At 39.4% G+C, this 20,976-nt stretch overlaps 1 protein-coding gene across 3 annotated transcripts in view; it reads right to left on the reverse strand.

Annotated features, from left to right (window-relative positions):
• acap3a (ArfGAP with coiled-coil, ankyrin repeat and PH domains 3a) overlaps nt 1–20,976 on the reverse strand; it is a 77,306-nt gene continuing 56,330 nt past the window's right edge. The window contains exons 10-25 of one of the 3 annotated variants that reach the window (XM_063463117.1): nt 20,052–20,063; nt 15,643–15,755; nt 14,322–14,373; nt 13,923–14,023; nt 12,560–12,671; nt 11,983–12,191; nt 10,751–10,820; nt 8,558–8,652; nt 8,237–8,463; nt 8,059–8,145; nt 7,794–7,886; nt 7,483–7,709; nt 7,266–7,375; nt 6,689–6,799; nt 6,537–6,598; nt 1–818 (exon numbers count right to left, since the gene is read on the reverse strand). In XM_063463117.1, coding sequence (XP_063319187.1) covers nt 712–818; nt 6,537–6,598; nt 6,689–6,799; nt 7,266–7,375; nt 7,483–7,709; nt 7,794–7,886; nt 8,059–8,145; nt 8,237–8,463; nt 8,558–8,652; nt 10,751–10,820; nt 11,983–12,191; nt 12,560–12,671; nt 13,923–14,023; nt 14,322–14,373; nt 15,643–15,755; nt 20,052–20,063 — 1,788 coding nt within the window. In that variant the 3' untranslated portion in view covers nt 1–711. Of the gene's footprint in view, nt 819–6,536; nt 6,599–6,688; nt 6,800–7,265; nt 7,376–7,482; nt 7,710–7,793; nt 7,887–8,058; nt 8,149–8,236; nt 8,464–8,557; nt 8,653–10,750; nt 10,821–11,982; nt 12,192–12,559; nt 12,672–13,922; nt 14,024–14,321; nt 14,374–15,642; nt 15,756–20,051; nt 20,064–20,976 lie in introns of all 3 variants that reach the window. The other 2 variants (XM_063463119.1, XM_063463118.1) reach the window with 2 other exon arrangements.

Raw genomic sequence — 20,976 nt, forward strand, 5'->3', positions numbered from 1 at the left:
GGAGTGAGTCGAACAGACGATGTTTATTTCCATCCATCTCTCATCTTGCCTTTTCAGATATATTAGCATTTTTATTTTTGTCTCTACAGCTTGTTTACAGCATCAGAAGCACTGCATTTCATAGTGGTACACCACAGTAGACAAAAATACATCACCAAGACTACACCAGCATAGTCGATGCAAAAACAAAGGAAAAAGAGAACATGTTTCAGATCAAAACTGCTTATCAAGATGATAATAACTAATGATATTAAATTTCTTATCCTTGAAATATAATAGGAGTACATGCATGCAGTACATATACAATCAAACATACTGGAAAGTACTGATGTAATGAATCAGCAAAGAAATGATGGTTCATACAAAACAAGTGCTCAACTAACAATGTATTTATACACATATATATTTGAGAGGAAAAGACCAGCAGATCCTCATAGAACAAAACCTTATCAAAATAAAAGTTGTAACTGAACTAAAATGCATTAATTTCTTCACTTTAATGAACTTTAAATGTGACTTTTATTTATTTATGCATTTTTTGTAGCTTTCTCTGTGGAATAAAACTGACTGTATAGTATACTGTGATGGCTGATTTTATTCAGCAGCATCAGGCTCCTCCTCAGGGTCACCTCTCATTGAAATCCAGCTGTGGTGAATGTTTGGAAAGCTGCATTTTTCAAGTATTTTCTCCCTCTCTCGACTCTTGAAGGACTACCTGAAGGAGTGTCGGAAGTGCAAACTCCTTCTTTTCAGCTTTTCTGGGTTGTGGGAAGCCATGTGCGAAAATTCTCGGAAGATGTCAAGGTACGTGGCGTCTCCTGATGAACAAAAAGAGAAAACACAACAGGAAATGACGATGAAAACCACAGCCCGAGACCCAAAGCTCTTTGAAGAGTCAAAACATCTTTCTAAATGAAAGTTAGGAAGGAAACAACAGAGGAGCCTTCTGAATGAAGGGCCGAGGCACCATGAAGCTTCCCCTCTTTCAACTTTCCAAATACTGAGCCTCTACTTTTCCTGTTGTCATGGTGACCGCTGAGCCCACCACCGCTACTACCACAACAAAAGCAACTCAAGTCTTTTGTGTCCGTGAGAGCTGCCAGGCTCAGAAAATTAAAAAGGGGATGAAAATTCCTGGTTTTCCCAGCTTGTTTCTGAGCGAGTCAGAGAGTTCAAGGCTCCTGGTATATATGGAGGTTTCCTTTCCTCTATAGACATTCCTTATTGAGCTGGTTTTCCTATCTGTGTTTGGCCTTTGCTCTCAGAATATTTTACAAATGTTTGTTCCCACAGTCTTTAGAGAATTGAGGCAGTAGAAAGGATTTTGGTGCCTCTTTTTTTTCCTTGAATAATGAACAGAAGGATTTTTTAGTAGTACCACTTTATTAGGTACAGCTGTTAAGTTGCTTGTTCATGAAACTATCTATTCAGCCAATCACCTGGCAGCAACTCAGTGCATTTAGGCATCTAAAACCGGTCAAGATGACTTGCTGAACTTCAAACTGAGCATCACAATGAGGAAGAAAGATAATTTAAGACAGAGGTCCCCGACCTTTTTTGCGCTACGGACCGGTTTATGTCCGACAATATTTCACGGACCGGCCTTTAAGGTGTCGCAAATTAGTACAACAAAATAAAACCAGTACCGGTACCAAAACAAAGAAGATTTATTCATAACACACGGGAAAAGACCCAGGGAAACAGAGTTAATGATAAAAACAATAAAAACCCTGAAAACCATAAATTTCACACCTAAGCCCCAACTCTAGCGGCCCGGTACCAAACAACTCACGGACCGGTACCGGGCCATGGCCCGGGGGTTGGGGACCGCTGATTTAAGAGACTCTGAATGTGGCATTGTTGTTGGTGCCAGATTGGTTGGTCTTAGTATTTCTTTGCTGACCTGTTGGGACTTTCCCAAACAGTTATTTCTAGAGTTTACAGAGAATGGTCATAAAAAGAGAAAATATCGAGTTATCCATACTATTTGATTATTTCGCCTGCTGAATTAGTACGTTTGCTCACTTACAAAGAAATGAACAGTCTCTAATTTTTATGGTCGTCTCATATTACTGAAGAGAAATTGAATATCAACCAAAAAATCCCCCCTCCCCCCCAAAAAACACATTACATAGAAATTATAAATTTATTTGCTGGAATGGAAGAAACTGATTCTGTGGACTTAATGTCCCGACTTAATGAGCTGAGATCAGGAGTATCTGTTATTGATCGACTGTCTAATCAAATACTTAAATTACTCAATGACACACAATTCAGTTTATAACTTTTATATAATGTGTTGCTGTTTTTGTTTGTTTTGTGTGTTAGATATATATCATACTGTTTAATGCCCCCCACCCCCTCCAAACACACACACACACACACACACACACACACACACACACACACACACACTATTTGCTTCATAGTTCTGCTTTGTGGTAAAGTTAGTAAAGCAAGTGAAAGAAGAAATAAAGCACAGAAGAAAGAGAGAAGTTAGTGATTAGTCAGACCTTTTGTTTATTTTTTAGTATCATATTAGAAGACACAAAGAGGAAAACATAGGTAGAAGTTAGTGTTAACACACACAAGTACTGTAAATTCTGAGATGCACGTTTTGGTTTTTTTTTTACAATATTCAAAGAAATTGTACAGAAAACAGTCAAGAGACAGGAAAATAGAAGTACAGGAAAGTTAGAAATGGCCTGTTAGAAGTTAAAGTGTTAATAGTTTTTGCGTTTATATACACAACAGTCACTGTAGACACACTGAGCTGTACAACACCTAATCCTTCAATGGCTTAATGCTTTGTCGACGACATCATTCATCTGGTAAAAACTGAGACCTTTTGGAGAGTGTTTTGGTGGTGTTGACACCACGTACTGCACAAAAAAGGAAAGGCTGAGAGACGGCATGTTTTCAAAGTGCTTTCAATCCATCAATGATGAGAAACAAGCGGAAATGAGCGAGCTACCCTTCCTGTCAATGTCATATCGTTTAAACAGTTTTACCTGGCAAATAAAAGAATGGGACTGTACAAAAATTATTAGGAAGGTTTGTGGAGTAAGAAAATAGTTGGCGGAAAAATAGTTTCTCCAACTAAATTTACTCAAAGGGGCTAAACCAGTAGCTGTATGCACTGGCATATTATACTGTCTAAGCTTATCATAAGACTTTTTCTATAGTGTCAATTACAAAATAACACCATTAGGCAGTAATGATGCTGAAATTCTTTCCAGTGGATAGCGTTTACATAAACTAATCTGGAAATCATAAACATCCCTACTATAATCATCTTTAGACAATCCCAGATTGTTAAGATTCTCCATATAAAACTAAAATTGGTAAAAAACACTTGTGCTCTCTAAAAGCTCTGCTAGCTTTCTTTGGTTTTATCTAAACCCCAACAGTCTGTAGCATCTCTGAAGGGAGTTTGTCTGTATTTTTATGTAGGCTTTAGATAACACACTGCCGCTAACTGCAAGCTAGCAAGCGGTTTAGACAAAAAGTGTTGAGCTGCCAGGTTCACTGTTCTTGTCACCCAGCCAACAGATGATTGCAGGAGAGGGTGTTCAGTCTGTTTGCATTAACTGATTTCTGCCATGGATGTCACCTCATGCACTGTTGTCGTGATTTGGTATTATATAATATGGATATTAACATTTTCCAACAATATTCAATGTTACATATTCACATATACTGGGTACAGAACTTTAAAAATAAGCAACTGGGCTTCAGTGGACCTCGGCATCAGCCACCCATGCAATATAAACTAACAAACAATATAAGCCTAGGCGTGACACATCTGATTACCATAAACAAACATTTTAACATACAAATACTGTATATACAGTAACACGGTAGTTTAGAGTGACTTATCAAAAACCTTCCAGTGCAGTTTCTCCTAAAGAATAACTCCACCAACAAGTGATTTTTATATCATATTGGGAACATTAATATCGTTCTGTGTGGTTGTGGTGTTAACCCCCCCCCCCCCCCCCAAAAAAAAAATCTATATCCAGCTTAAAAAAATACCATCTGCCTTGCTGTTAAGCATAATACAAAAAAATACTGATTATCTGTACTGAAATAGTCATTGCACTATGGCTCTGAGAGTCCTGTCATATATTAAAAAAAATTAAAAGTGCATCATTTTGCATTTAATGAAAAATAAAAGCTTTACTTAATCAATCTTTTAATCACTACGCAGAAATAACTCTTACATCATTTTCTCTCCATTACAGTTATTGCAGCTTCACAGTTTCCCCTCATGAAGTTATTTAAATAAAGAGTTCATCCACTATTTTATTCTTTTATTAAATAATGGAGGTTAATTTTTGAAAAATTGATTTAGTTAAAAACAAGCATCAAAGAGAAACTGGCTGAACCCCCCTGTGGCTGTTTTTTTTTTTTAATTATTACTGGTAAACAAACACATGCTGACTCCAGAAGGGAATTTCCTCCTTTGGTTTCAATATTTATAAGATTTCTTTCATTTTAGTATATTTATAATTCAACCAATTTCCTATTACAGTGGCTACAGTGGCTCTTTACGTCATGCTAACTTTCAAAAGATAGTTTTTCAGCATTTAAATGAACACAAACTGCTGCCCCTAACAGCTATTTTGCTCCCTGAACCATCTTCAACTTGCTGGCTGACCTTAAAACTTTTATATCCATCAGTTTATTTGCACACGTGAGGCTGTGGATAGCATTCTGTGTACCATTTCACACTGTAGAGGTGCAAGTTTCTGGTTTGCTAATAAGATGAGAAGCTACCATATTAACCTCCTAAGACCTGAACTCTTTCATTGCATGCATTTTTAATTTCTCTCTGCTATTTGGGCTGATTGGGACCTGATGAATGTAAAAATAAAGAATTATCTTTTTACCTGATTTTGCTCTACAAGGGCCTGATATCCACATATGAGGACATTCGTTTTAAATTTTGATAGAACAGTGGAAGTATAATGTCCTTGTAAGTAGATATCAGGCCCTTGTAGAACAAAATTTAGTATAGTTAGTTAGTAGTATTTAGTCTAGACAACCCAAAATGTGATGTCCATATATGTGGACATATGGGGACGGCAGGTCCAGGAGGTTAAAGTTATGAAAGTCTATGGAAGACATAGCTGTTGCTGTGTACTTTCCTCACTTTATAGGCTCAAACTATAGTTTCAAGTAATACTGAGTAAAACTTGCATGCAGTTAATGTTGTACATGTTGGTCATTATTCAAACCAAAAAACTCTATATATGACTTGATGTCTTGACCTTGAATTGGGAATAATACCATAATGGTATTAGAAACCAAAAGTTTATAGCAATTAGATTGTACATACAACAAGCTTGGGTTTGACAAGCAGATCAGATTTTCAGCTTTAAGTAGACGGCGACCATGTTTTCAATCTGCATGTGTGGAATTATAGGATTTATAGCAGTATGTGCTGTATGGAGTTCAAGTCCATAAGATAAAGCACAAGTCTAATGATCTCCATTAGGTAAAGTTTTGTTTCTGTGTACAACTCGTGGGATTTACACACTGACAACTGGAGACATCATATGTAAGTTGTTATTCTTACAGTAATACATCCTAGTTCACTTTGAGGACACATGCATAGTTAGTGGTCTGTTAGCTGGAAGGTCAGCATTCACACTGTGATCACAAAATTTACATGACCGGCACCCTCACTGATAAGTCTTAAGATTTCACACGTTTTGCTGTGCTGTGCTTTGTTTTAAACAACTTCTAAATTCCTGGAAAATCTTTAAAAGAAAGTATAGTGTGTAAAGTTAGCATATACCAAAGAGCCACGTGACAGACAAATATACAGATACTCTCATCACTTTGATCAACATCATCATTTTTCCATGGCACACATCTCTAATACAACACCTCCATGTGTCTTGGGTAGTTTTGTCATGTCTACTAGAAAAACTAAAGAGGCTTTTACTTCAGGAACCAGACGTGTCTAAAACAGGGAATCCCACAAAATATACACCCCGACCACATGATGAAATGAAACCTAATACTTTTGAGTTCTTTGGTTCAGAGCTCCCTGTTTCCTCTGAAACCCTCAAACAAATTCGTAGATTGGTCCCAAATACTCTGCTGATGACATTATTTAAGGTCCACTCCCGGCCTCATAATAACTAATAGATTTCTAATGTTTCCCTGGCAGTGATTTCTCTGCCACACCTGGCCAATTTATTTCTGTTTTTGGTCCAAACTGACATCGTTAAAAGTAGATTAGGAACACTGAGTTCCTGTTAGAACCTGAGAAGGGAGTGGCCGGCTGCTAGGTTTGCAGAGAGAAACATGACAGATGTAGAGAAGAAGAAAATTGGGTAGTAAAAAGTCTTTCAGACGAACATGAAGCCTAAGATCCCCAAACATGTGTCTTCATGCATCTAGTGGCACCCCCTACATTAGTTCAACCTGACCTGATTATTATGAAGCTGCTATATTGAGACAGATAAACTCCTGAATGCATTTCTTATACTGCTGCTCAGTGGGGCTGCTGATTGGGTATTGACCTGGCTGTCCAAAGGGTCCTTCTGACTCCCGCATCTCATCGTTCATCCGGGCAAGACGCAGCCTGAAGGAAAAAATGAGAAATCAAAAAGAGGATGTTAATTATTTGAAAAACACTTAATGGACTCTATAGTACGTAAGTAAAACAACATACAGCGTGACTATATCTGCGTTGGCTTGCTGCACAGCTATACTCAGCGGATCCTGGCCATCCTCGTCACCATCGTTCTGTGTAGCTCCTCGTTTGAGGAATAAACACACCTGCCTGGAAAGACAAAAGAAAACAAGATCAATTATAACCAGACCTCAATGGTAATCATTTTTTAAAATATTTCAACCACAAGTTATTTCACGTTTCTTTTACACTGGATGTATCTGTAAAAGTTAGGAAGGTTTAGTCTGTTTCCTTGTTGCAACCGGGGCCCACACAAAAACTAACCAAGGGCCGTGCTTTGAGTAGCCTGGCACTATTGGAGTGAAAATATGATTTATAGCCACTTTCAGTCAAACAATGGTTTTCCCGGGAGAACAACAAGCCTGAACTTCTCATAAAAGGAAAAGTCAACTCTTTTAAATCACTCATGCATGCCTTTTAAATAAGGTTCCTGCACGAGGCTCATTGTCCTGGACAAGCTTAGCATCACTCCAACAAAGCTCGCTTTACTAAACTGTAAACCATGTGTGAAGTGGTTAGAAATGCAGCGGGGAGAATAAAACTCCTCATGACTCACCCCGTGTGTCCCAGATACGTGGCATGATGCAGGGGCCCCCTCCCTCTCGCGTCTCTTTGGTTGACGTCAGCAGCGTTCTGGAGCAGAAACTCACAGGCAATCAATGAACCCTAAAATAAAGTAGAAGTGAAAAGATATTTACATTGGATTATGTCATAATCAGATTTTCTGTCTAATGAAAGAGAAGTTTCCAGACCTCTTCGGTCAACTCACTCACCCCGATCACAGCCTGTATGAGGGGCGTTTTTCCTTCATCTTCCTCGTTTACTAAATTGACATCAGCTCCATGAGCTAGCGCTGCAGCCATGACGGGGAGGTTACGAGCTTTCGAGGCTTTATAGAGCAGGGCTCCGGGATGAAGATCCCTTAGGTCCTCCAGGTCTGACGTCTCTGGCTCGGCCTCCAGCTCAGCCTCTCCGCTCGAGTCCTCGGACACCTCACACTCTGAGAACAGCGTAACAAAACTCAGCAACAGCAACCGCATACAGACATAAAAGCAGCTCATTACAGTTGCTCCCCTGGACTCACCCTCCTCTGTGACGCTGTCCACTACTGAGCCAAACACCAGGATGTCTGTGCTGCCGTCTGTACTGCCTCCCAACCCGCTGTCGCTGCTCAGACCTGCCGGACCGGGAGGCGCCACAACATGGACACATTAGTCACAGCTGTCTCTTTCAGAGCGATTAGTGTCATTTTAATGGTGCAATGGTGAACACACAATCCAAGCTCTGTATTCCCATGCTTTAAAATGTGTGGTACAAAGGTGTGAGTGTCACAGTAGGGATTTGCTTACTTCGAGGCCCAGATCCCGTATCAAAGTAGGAGAAGAGGGAGTCCAGCTCATCGGGACAGAACAGAGATTCTCGCCTGAACTTAGCAGCTGCTGTGAGATAAACAGAAAGAAAGCTCTTCTATGGTGTCTAATTTGTATGAAAAACACTGGAAAACTACATCACGAAGCTGCATTTCACCTGACATACCCGAGGAGAAGGTGGAGGGGGAGGTGTTTCCAGGCTCCTGTCGGTATCTCCGCCGTGTTTTGGGTACCGTCGTAGCGCTGTTGTGTCTTCGGCATTTCTTCACGCTCCACCGCCGCTCCGACTTCCTCTCCCCGTTGATGAGTATCTCAGTGGAGCCCAGCTTCTTCAAGAATTTCTTCTCTACATATTTTGCCTTAATCCAGGCCTCTTTTTCTTGCCTGAACAAAACCACATCACGCACGACTTTTGATGTTAGTGCCTCAAAGGTCACATGTTTATAGATCAGATTAGTTGCGCTTCATCAGTTCTCACCTTGAGCTGGATGGTAATGGTTTCTTCAGACCTTTTTCTTGGCAGCAGCCTTCATAGATGTGGTTGATGACGCTGTTTCCGAGTTCACACATCAACTATGAGGAAATATGACAATGATTAGGAACTTAAAGTAATACTTTGATTGTTTAGGAAATATATTGGGCTTTTTGCTAAAGGTTAGCTGAGATAACCCAGATCACTCTCTTGTCTTTTTGTAAAATATAAACGCTTGCTAGCTTAGCATAAAAACTAAAAATGGAAACTGCTAGTTTATCTAAGCTAAACAGTCTCACCGTTGGTTTAACATTTCTGTTTTTAAAGTAATTAAACAAACATAAAGCTCGTATTGGTTTCAGAGATACATTTTGATATACATTTTGTGTATTTTGACTAGTTGCCTTTAGACCACAGTTAATATAATTTTATATTTTTCTGTAATTTCTTAATGAATTTCAACTTTTGCCTTCTTTTCATTTTAGTTTCCAAAGTGGAGTTTCCAGTTTGGTTCATAATATTTAGTTATAATAGTTTTTATTTGTTTTAGTGTTAGTGACATAGAAGCTTTTTTTTTTTTACATTGATACTAGGGGTGCAACAATACTCGTATGGATATTGAACCGTTCGATACAGTGCTTTCGGTTCGGTACGCATATGTATCGAACAATACAAAATTTTTAATTTATTTTATCAACTTTTCTTCTGACGATGCTGTCTGTGTTGAGAGCTCAGTGGATCTGCGTTCGACTTATCCGCCTAGGCTGCACTGTCGAGCGCAGATCCACTGAGCTCAGCGCAAGCTAGCGAGACAGAAGTTGCTCGTTGCAACATGGCAAATTGAACCTCCCCCACCCTCATTCAGATCTGGCGTTTGGAACTATTTTGGTCTTCATGTGAAGTATGACCCTGAAGGTAAGCGCTTCATGGACAAAAGTAAAACAGTATGTCGGATGTGCCACGCAATGCTCAATTACATTGGTGGGAACTAGTGCGTTAGCGCAGTTAGCTTGTTAACGTGTTGACGCCGTCCAGCCCCACGCACGGGGCGATCCGCGGTAGCTCGTTAACGGAGATTTGCCGTGTTGTGGCATTAACGTCATTTCAACGAGATTAACGCTGACAGCACTAGTGGGAACACAATGAATATGACTGCACATTTACTCCGACATCATCCTAGTGCAAAGACAAGTGGAAGCAGACAAAAACAACAAGCACGCATGCTACAAACTTTACCCGAGTCATTTAGACAGCCGTTAGCACATGATTCTCCAAATGGGGACCTGATATGTTTAATATGCTGCTGAGAATATAGCCCAGAAGACGCGTATAGTATAGCTTTTATTTTGGAAAGAGCCATTTCTCTGTAATAAACTCTTTTTCCAAAGATGAGTGATTTCTCGATCAGATAGATTTATTACTTTGTCGTTTCAGCAACATTAAATTTAAAAACTGTACTTTTGAGTTAAAATATATATTTATAATTTTAATAAATGACAAATTAAAAAGGCATGAACATTTTTTTTGTATCGAAAAATTATAGAACCGTGACACCAAAGTATCGAACCGAACCGAACCGTGAATTTTGTGTATCGTTGCACCCCTAATTGATACATTATATGCAATATAAAGTGGGTTATTTTATAACAAACCACTTTAAAATGTATTATGTTACGATATAAATACTTAAGTAATGGTCATGTAGATATCACATTCTCAAGAAACATGTTCATAAATGGTTTTGAAGATCAAAACAATTCCTGTATTTTTCTCTATTTTAGATCATTTTATCAGTGCAAACTATCCTTTACTTTTATAAAAGTCTTATTATTGTTTTTATTTCAGTTAATTCAATGTTTTTAAAACATTTTTTCCACATAAGGTGTTCATTTTAGCTGGTTACAAGGACACTGCTTTGGAAAAAGCCAAACAAATAGGTTCCTCTTTAGTCTGACATACGATCATATCTTATATTTTTAATATTTATGGAGGTGTGCATGCACGACGGTGTTTGACTGTTTGTCTGTTTGAACAGGTACACTTGTGTTTAATATGTGATTTTATCCAAACTGTGAACCCTTTTGTCACAGTAGGTTTTAACAAGTGCTATAAGACAGCGATATCCATTTTTCATCTTCAGGTTATTCTAGTAATGCATTAAAAACTGCCCCATGGCTGTTTAGCTGAGGGTAATGGTACCTTTAATAATTCTGGTTCCCACGAGTCCAGCGTGAGTGAGCGCACCTTTGAGCAATGAACTCCAAGACTCCTGCAAGAGAAACATATTCTGAGTCCAGAGACGTGCTGTTGATGTTCTGTAGTCAAACTGTTTAGTGCTTAAAGGGGAAGAATTTCACTTTGTTTGGACTGTAAAGCAGCAGATGGCGTCCAGCTCGAGAAAACAAAAAGCAGTTTATATTCTTCTAATATGAAAAGATGCAGCATGGCGTTGTGTGGTGACCTGATTTGAATCCCAGGCTCCTAATGTCATGCAAATCACTGTCTGGTATCTAGGCAACTGTTGCACGTTAGAAAAAAACTGCACTGAGCCACAAGAGGCCACGTCTGATCTCTCTGTGAGAAGACGAGTCCAAAGGAGGAGCATGAATATTCAACAGGTGGGCACACACACACAAGCATACACACATTCAGGGACGGGATTTGAGATTACATAAGCAGTGAAAATTGTGGCTGCAAAATAAACAAAACTCCTGAGGGATCGGACGCCTGAAAACGACCCTCAATGACGCCACAGTGTGATGTAATGAAACAAAAGTGCAAAGGAAGTGTTTATCTACAAACATGGTACCTCCATTCAGCAGCATTACATCATATCCAGCACTGAATTCAGCTATTCAATGGCTTTTTCACTCTATGAAAACTCTCACTCAAGGCACGACTGATCCAATAAGCAGTGTCCTGCACTTTAATCTGTCAGCAGCGTGTGTGGCAGAACGTGCTCTCCCAACTTTAGCAGTGCAAAGTAACAGGCGGCTGGCACCTTTTCCTGTCCTCAGAGCCAGCAGCCGCCACACAGCACGAGGCAGGTTTAGAGGAAGCACTCAGATTCTTTAAGTCCACTCTAAAGATGCTTATCATGCTTAACTGTGCAGTTTGACATTGTAAGGCTGTTTTCACACTCGTCTTCTGTTGGGAGGTCAATATGACTATGATGACCTTCCCTTTAACGTGACACTGGCAGACTCCAATGCTAAGCTAAAAGTGACAACCTACGGAAAATATGACAAAAACAACCCGGGACTGTGGAGCTGCTAGAATACTATCAGACAAGAATGAGTCATGGTTCCTCTTCCAGAGGACTCAGTTCCCACGTGTTTACAGACTGTAGTTAAAAGAAGAGGAGATGGTATACTATAGTAAACATGGCCCTGTCCAAACTTTTCTGAGAATAATGCAGGTGTTTTTTCTACCTGTGGATGCCGGAGCACTCGATGCACAGCAGGATGCCCAGGTTGATTGAGGCCCAGCGAGGGTCGGCCTGACCGCAGTCGCAGCACTGCTCATTCCCCGGCAGACACTGGATCCGCTGCAGGATGGTCTCGCCCCGGGCACTGCGCTCCCGTGGCTCACTGGCTGAATCGATGCTGCTTGTGGATGGAGAGGCTGTTCTGTCCAGATGCTACAAACAAATGCTATCAGTTAGGACTTCATTTCATTAAATTTTAGTGAAACAAAGTATTATTTGTTATAAATTGAGAGGGAGTATGTGGAGTTGTGTCGATGTGAATTGAACTTTACAGATTAAATAATTGAGATAAAACGTTAACAGGCTTAAATATCCTAATAGGAACATCTGCAACGACTGGACTATTTTTTATAACAGGTATTATAGTCTAGGGCATTGCAGCATAATTTATTAACTGATCATAGAGCAACTGTGGGTGTTAGATAAATAGATTATAGTGGAATAAAAAGTACCATATTTGAATTAAAACATGGAAAAACATCTCATAAACAAGCATTTTTTTCCCATTAATTTTGACTCACCTCTATGTAGTACGTGTCTGGGCTCTCTCTGTAGGCTGAAGCAATGCTAGCTTGAACAGCCTGAATCCACGATTGTCTTAACTTCTCAGACTCAGCCTGAAGCATACAGCTCCTGAAAGACGCCCACATCATATTCATGAATCAGAAAAAGGATTGTTGTAATATATTTATGATTACCTAAAGCACAGATTAAGAAAGAATAAAGTAAAACAAGCCACTTCCTGATGCTGCACCTAGGCACAGCAGTGATTTGAGCAAAAGCGGTAATACTTGGAAGCTCGTTTCTGCCACTGAAAAAAAATGTATTTTATTTTTTTATGTCAGTTGAAATTTAGAGATACTTAGTAATAATAATTTTTTATTTAAAAGGGACAGTGCAGTTTAACATAGTCCAAATATAAAACAGCTATTAGCTATTGCTAATTTCCAACCATGGTCCCTTGTTGGGCTTACTAGGGATAATTAGTAAATTGAAACTTTGTAATATGTAACTTTAAATTTTGAGATAATAGCCTTAATTCCTGTAATTATGACTGAGGTAGGATCTAGACCAGGGGTCTCAAACTCCAGTCCTAGAGGGCCGGTGTCATGCAACTTTTCCATGTGTCCCTGGTGCAGCACACCTGAATACAATTAGTAGGTCATTAGCAAGAGTATAGAACTTGACTGCATGCTGAGGTGGCAACCCCTAACCCTACTCAAGTAAATTTAAGTAAATGTATGTATTTGGAAACATATACTTCTAAAAATACTTCTATTGCACCATGTTCATTCACTCATGAGCTGCTGTAACATGAATCAAATGGCTGAATTGCCACCTCAGCATGCAGTCAAGTTCTATAGTCTTGCTAATGACCTACTAGGTGTGTTGCAACAGGGACACATGGAAAAGTTGCAGGACAGCGGCCCTCGAGGACTGGAGTTTGAGACCCCTGATCTAGACCCTTGATGACCCTAAACTGGATGGATGGATAGGATTGATTGTTGTGCAGTCATTTTCTCTTTCAGCTATAAAAGTCTCACATAGATGCGTGCTAATTTTGGCTAAGATTATCACCAAGGAACAACTTCTGATGGGAAAAATCTAATCCAAATATGGTGACTTCTGGCTCTAAAAAACAACATGGTGGCAGCTAAATTACTATGTTGTGGCTTCAAAATGCAAAACCCAGAAATCAATGGGTCACTTTGCTACAGTCTATGATTATTACTAGACAAATAAACATGACACAGACACACTTTGACTTGGTGGCGTCTCTAGAGGAAAAGTTACAGGATCACCATAGTCAGACCACAGCGATCTGAGCCATTGATCCCAGTATGGTTACCAGTTTATCATTATCATGGCATCGTGCTTATTTACTTGGAGGGGGAGACGACTTCAAAGCAGAACCTCCTCTCGATGTCCTCGCATGGTTTAACAGAGCATAGCCGGAGGTCCTCCACTACCACCGTCAGAGAATCCTGCAAACACAAAAACATCTTCTTATTCCTGCTATCATCAACACAGAAAACAGCCATTTTCCTTCTAGATTATACATTTTTCCTGACCAGCTGTTGGCTCCCCCTGAGGGTACACTGAGACCCGAGAGGTTAAGTATTCAGGCTAAAACAGACAGAGCTTTTTTTTTATTCTATGTTTTTTACTCTCTGACCTGCTTAACATGCATAATTCAATGTAAATCACCATAAACAGCACTACTAAACTCTCACAAGCCACATCATCCCTAAAGAAAGCTGACATGGACTGAAGTGGACTTACCTTGAGCTTCTTCTGATAGACCAGCTGACTGTTTTGTATGGAGAACCACCGTCTAGACAGAGGGTGAGAAATAAAAACATTTGAAATCCATAAAATGCTAAAGGGATGCATCACATCATCACAACCTTTTTAAGGTATTTTACTCTTTATTAGTAGTATTATAAAGTTTCTAAAGTAGGTAACCTCCTCTGTTTTTTGGATTATGTTTGGAATAACTGACTTAAAATCACAGAGCCAAACAAATCTCCTGTTTTATAAAGAGATTCTCTAAGCCTTAAGAGATACAGGACCTTGACATATGGTTAAAAGCTCTGATCCCAGAGAACAAACCTTTGAGCTTCGGCTGGCTCCGTCAAAGTTTGGTTGGCTGCTCTAATATATTCATCCCTCTATATTAATAAAATCTTAATAACACCATGAATTCACCTTTAACAGCTTCTGTCTCTCCTAATCTATCCTTTGCTTAGGAGAAAGAGTCAAGCAAGCCTCCAGCAGGTCCTGGTGATGTATTGACGTCACAGTTTGCGTGATTAATGCATTATGCATAGCATGAGCTAGAACTGGTCCCCGCTGAGGATTCGGTTAAATGCAGAGAACACATTTCCCTACATTAATAAAGGATAACATAAAACATTTACTATGTATTTATTTACAAATGTATTAACTATGACTATGCATCTAGTCTAGAATAATTTTTTGTTCCTTCTGCTTCAGGTTTTGCATTAAGAAACTCTTCCTATGTTAAAGGAAGGTGATAAAAATCTTCCAGGCTTTCTGACTAGAAATTCAAGATTTTATCCTCTTTAATTTGAATCTGAGATTTTACTTTATAAAGACAATTCATTATATTTTCTAAATTATGTAATTAAAATGAACTACTAACAAATTCTAGTCCTATTAGTAAATAGGAATTTTCTTTATTTCTACTTAACCTTTTTCCTTCATGTAGTTCCTGCCTATTATGAAGTATTCTATTGAGCAATATACTGAGCCTGCTTATTGATGCCATTTTGTTCAGTTATGTTTATTGTTTCGTCCATAACTACTCGTTTTTAAGATATTTTCCTAACTTTTTCTTTACTCGTCATTTCACCAAATTATTTACTAGAACTACTTTCGATAAGTTTGTCATTTTTGTGACTTAAAATGTTCCCTTTAAAACTTCACTCGGTTTTCAGAGAACCGGGGTTACCCTGGTAACCAAACCTTTCTTTATTGTGTGACATATTGTATAATGAAAGTAAAAATGCTTTGTCAGATCTCTTTGAAAAGGAGATGAGGCTTACGTAGCATAAATGTTTGTGTGGATTTTTGTAGTTACCTGTTCCAGGTCTTAAACGCATTGCTGGCCCTCTTGAACAGGTAGCCCTCCATCACCACACCATTAGGAGCATCCACGTTAAACTCCACCTTCGATTCGTCATAGGAAAAGTCCTGAAGGAGAAGAAGGGCAAAATAAATCCTGTCTGTCACAGATGGAAGCCAAAGGCCTGTTTACTGCTGGCAGGGTGTCGTTTTAACCTGTTAATGGCTAAATGAGGAAAACCAAACATTTTTCTGTAGTGAAGAGGCTGCATCTGAGGTATTCCTCGAATACCAGAATACATACTGTATATAAACCATCTGAATCATCATAACTCGTGTGATGTAGAAATGGTCACGTGTGAAGCTGCATGCCTACTACCTCTGTGGCACATTGGGAACAGATGTGACTGTGATGCAGATTATTACATAAACACAGTGATTCATGTGAAATTCGCCTTCAGCCTCATGACTGCCTTTACTGCTGGCCAATGGAAAACAAAAGCAAGCAGGTTTGCAGGGGTGAAGGCCAAGTCGAGGCCCTGAAGGGTTGGAGGAAGAAATCATTTAAACTTCAGTGTTTTGGTAACCTACATTCTTAAAAGTAATTTCATATGCAGCAGGACAGAATATTAACTTATCCAGTATTAAATTTCAGCTTTGCATGCATGCAGCCCGGAGAAAATAGCAGACCTAAGCGTCCCAGCAGAGCGGGTTTTAGGCTGTTTCTTGTTCAAATGTAGAGAACACATGAGCGTTTCTGCTGACGCGACCCATATAAAGACAACCTTCAAACTACTCTGCTGTTTCATAACAACGGGGGATATGCACACCATTAGCTTCTCGCTGCTTGTTTAAATAATAGAACAACTTGCTGCATTACACACGTCCCCGTTTTGAATATATACACATGAATGAATTCCAGAGCAGAGACAGGGACTTTGAGCGGAGTAACCAACAACTCATGGAGGCTCATAGGAAACAAAAAAACAAACAAATGCACTTAAAAACTTAAAAATGAGTCAATTATAATCATTTTGTACGCACCTCCTGCCTAAGCTTCATCAAACAGTAGACATAAAATTTGTCCAACTCCCAAAACTTTCAAAAAGGACTGTACATGAGAAGGAGTCCTTCAAAATCTTTCAAACTCAAATCTGTTGCTTTCCGTTTGCAATTAAAGTAAAAACTTTTACTACTTTTAGTATTATCTAACATACTTAGTTATATTATATTTACAGGATAACAGTTCTCCACAAGAAAAAGGGAAGTTAGACATCCTTACTTTTGATGTAATTTTCAACCATAGTTGCAATTACATGACAACACAATTTCGGAGTGGACAGTGACAAACCCTTTTAGCCCAGCCCATGCACAGACAGAGAACGCTTCAGGCATTGATATCACAGAGTCACAGTCTGGTGCAACCAGTCAACACAAATCTCGACTAGCACCTGAGGAAACTATCACATCAGCAACTCTTTAATATGAAAAACTCATCATGTTATTTCTTTCCACATCCTCCACCACTTCTCCAAGTTTAATGAAATATAGTCAGGTAGACTTACAGCAACTTTATTAAACAAAAACAGCAATGAAAACATACCTTTGATTAGGCTTCCAATCAACAACACACGCCAGAAACTAAAATGAGATGACAAAACAACCCTGCTACAAATGGATGATGCAAAATTCCCATGCAAATCCACAGTTCAGAGTTTGCATGAATTTAAGCTTTTTCTGCATGACTGCATTTTCCTGTGCACGTCTGCCACTGTCCATTGCTCTTAACATGAATACGCATGTACGCATGTGTTACTGAGCATTATGGCTGAGAGTTTAATCGGAGACTGTGCCACGAGACAGCTATGTTAGAGAATAAGTAAGCTAGAGATAAAGGGAGAAAGCGACAGGATGTTATAGCACAAAGCATTTACCAGCACTGCTTCCTTCAAAGTAATAGAAAACAAGAATAAAGATGAATAGTGCGCAAAACCACCCACCAAACTACGGTCGAACCGGCAAAAGATCTTCATTCTCAAACGCTTCGTATGCTCCGATAACATTAAAATGCACAAAAAAACTTGTAAAAAGGCTCCTGAAAAGTGGATTCCTCAGAGTAAAAGCATGTCTGTCTCCGTGCTGCTGCTCTCACGCTTTGTGCTGCTGCAGTCCGATGAGTAATTCCAACACTGACATGTGTGCCTTCCACTACAGCCACCTGCCTGCCACCCTGTGAGCCTCCAGATTATGGCTAATTACCATACAGCTGCCAATGTATCCCTGGCAGGGAGGTGTGGAGGAATTGTGGACTTTGCTATGCTGTCCTGTAGCTGCTCTTGACCCTCCAAAAAAGCAAGTTTCAACTCCCTAAACACACCTCCCTTACTGAAGAGGACCCACTGAGAATCCAACAGGCAGCCAGCCAAGACCCCAAACAAATCCTACAACTGAAGGCTTGATTTACCGGCCACACTGACAGCAGCTCTGCCCACTTAAATCCCTGAAACGTAACTGATAAGCCAGCGAGAAATCAAGTCGACACAGCTTACCTGCACATCGCCGCACGCTGGAGGAAACACTGAACAAGCTCTACACTCTGCAAGCTTTCAAATCCACAACAAAGATCATCTATTTTTAATGAAACAACGTCACACAGACCAAAAAAACCCATCAGTGAATTATTAAACAAGCAGCCGGCCTCAAAGTATTACGAGCAAATATGTAAACTGATGTGGAACAGCAGGCAGGAAAAAGAAAAAACAGATGGGAACACTGGATGATGAAGACACAGTGTCCTGATACTTCATCCACCTGCTGCTGCTGTACGCAGGTTGGTGTGCAAACCTAATACACCAAATGGTGAGCCCAGTTGGCTGTAGTGATTACACAGTCATCACTCATCTGTAGCATCCTTCTGTTCTCATTAGTACTACAGTCTGACTGCTTTCATACCTGTAAGACATCTGCTTAGCCACTTCCCACTAATCCTCAACCAACCTGCTTGGTTTTTTCTACAAGTTTCCTGAACATCCTTTAAAATACTAAACTGATACTAAACAGTCTCCTGGAACTGATCTGTTGTGCCAACATGAAGGAAACAGCCACAACAAGACAACAACAAAGAACTGCACTGGTCACACATTCAGGTTAATGCTTAAATTAAACAATGAGATTTAACAACATCCTCAATAGCAGATGTTGATGGATTAGCAGCCACCTAAATCCCTGACTGGGCTATAAGAAAACTTTCCTGTGGAAATAAAGCTTCTCCCCCAATGCCTGGAAATGTGTCTAATGAGGTCTGAGTGTTTGGACATCATCTAATCTAAGAAAGGAGAAAAGTATTTACACAGAGCAGATCTGGGGCACCTACTGCTTCGGAAAATGTTAAACGGGACAAAAAAGAATAGCCATTATTGCATTTTTTGTTTGGAATTTTAATAAGCCAATAAGTTAAGAAACAATTCTGGGGTTTTTTTATTTAACAAGCTCTCAAGGAAAATATCATTTAACTGGAGTGACGTAACCAACTTACAGAGGAAAATATTTCATCATTACTAAATCACAAACAGTCATGTGGAACATCTCATAATTAAAATAAACTTGGTGATGCATAAGGGGCAGCACATAGAACTCCGCTGGTTACCTAAATCTAGGATAGTAGGCAAAGCTTGGACAGGACTTCTCCATTAAACCTGTGGTTAAAAATGAATGGATCTGGCATTTAGCTATCAGCACTGTGCAATGTGTACCCACACAGCAATAGTGACAGTTCTCAGTTGGAGTACTTTTAACTCCCTTTCTACCCGCCAGTTGCCCCTTTGCCCTGTGCAAGTTTACACAAAGCTTATTGCACATGCTCAGTGTGATGAAGAAGAAAAGAGACCAAATGACAAAGTAGGCCAATACTGATCTAAAAGCAGCTGACAGCAAAAGAGGCTGAACATCCTACAGCTGCAATACATCAAATCATATCATACTTGAGCTTCAGGGAAACTAGACATTAATCATAAGGTATATAAATGAAATAACTCAGGGAATCAGTAAAAAAAATAGAGAAGCTGACTGATTTATATTATACTCGAAAAGCACATTCTGTGGTAAAATGTTAGACCGGTGTCTATTTTAGTACACCACCATGATCTCTCTGCAGAGGCCCATGTAAGAGACAGGTTCTACATAGGCCTTTCAAGCTAACTTCAGTGTTTCTAATTGTTTCGTATAAATGATTCAGGATGCACTTCAGCTTGCCCTCAAGGCTTCAGGAGTCCAACTACAGCTGCAGAGAACTTCAAAGGAGTTTGCTAATATTCCCTGCTAACACTGTGGGCTAAGCTGCAGCCGCCTCCTCTGACACTAAAATAAAGAGGTGCTTGAAGTAGAAAAACAGAATTCACATGGGAAGACAGATGAAGGCATACTCACTTGCATGAGGGTCTGGGAGGAGATGGTGGCATTGGAAACATACAAGAAGAAGAAAAGAGAGGAGAGCATTAGCACCACCAACAGCAGACTGGTTAAAATGAGGATAATAGGCTAATCTTTCAGTTTCAGTGCGCCTCTGATTATCCTCATTACTGGATTTCCATCACTTTAGGAACGAGAAACAAAACACACCTATTGAAATAACAAAATGTTTTCATTCAGTGCGGTTTCAGCTAGTTTATTTACCACTACAGGCCCCTTGGTGATCAATGTTTGATGAAGCTTAGTGTCTAACAGATCAATAACTGGCCCCACATGCTACCCATCCCTTCCCTGTGGGTCTATCCTCAGCCCAGACCACAACGCCTGGAGGCTGACCAAAGCTGACTGACAGATGGCCACTGATCCTGGGGTCCAGACGATCCAGACCCATGCTGAAAATAAGTCTTTGTAAATTATTAAACATGCCTGCCATGCCTAACCTTGTCGATTGTCTATTTACTCCAAAAGTTGGAAAATTGAGTGTCACAGCAGACACAATCAAAATAAAACAGAAAAAAATGGCAAATTTTTGAGACAATTGATGATTTTAAAAGGGGAAAAAGCTCCAATTTAGTTACATTAAAAGTTTATAGAAAAATGTAAAAAAAAAAAAAATTACAAATTTGTGAAGGAAAAATAAATAGTAAATCAAAGAAAATACAATAGCTTAATAAAATAAAGTAAACAAGGCAAATAGTTCAACAAGGAAAAAGAAAATACAGTAAAGAAGTACCTCAATTAAAATATGTTAAATATGAGAGCTCACCGAATAAAAATTTAACAATTAAGTAGTATTTAGTAGATACTACTTAATAGGATTGGTATTTTGTTATGAAATGGTAGAGTTTCTGTACATGACATTGTGGGATCGTAGCTAAAATAG

This window comes from Pelmatolapia mariae, linkage group LG20 (assembly GCF_036321145.2).
Source record: "Pelmatolapia mariae isolate MD_Pm_ZW linkage group LG20, Pm_UMD_F_2, whole genome shotgun sequence".
NCBI classification, from domain to species: Eukaryota; Metazoa; Chordata; class Actinopteri; order Cichliformes; family Cichlidae; genus Pelmatolapia; species Pelmatolapia mariae.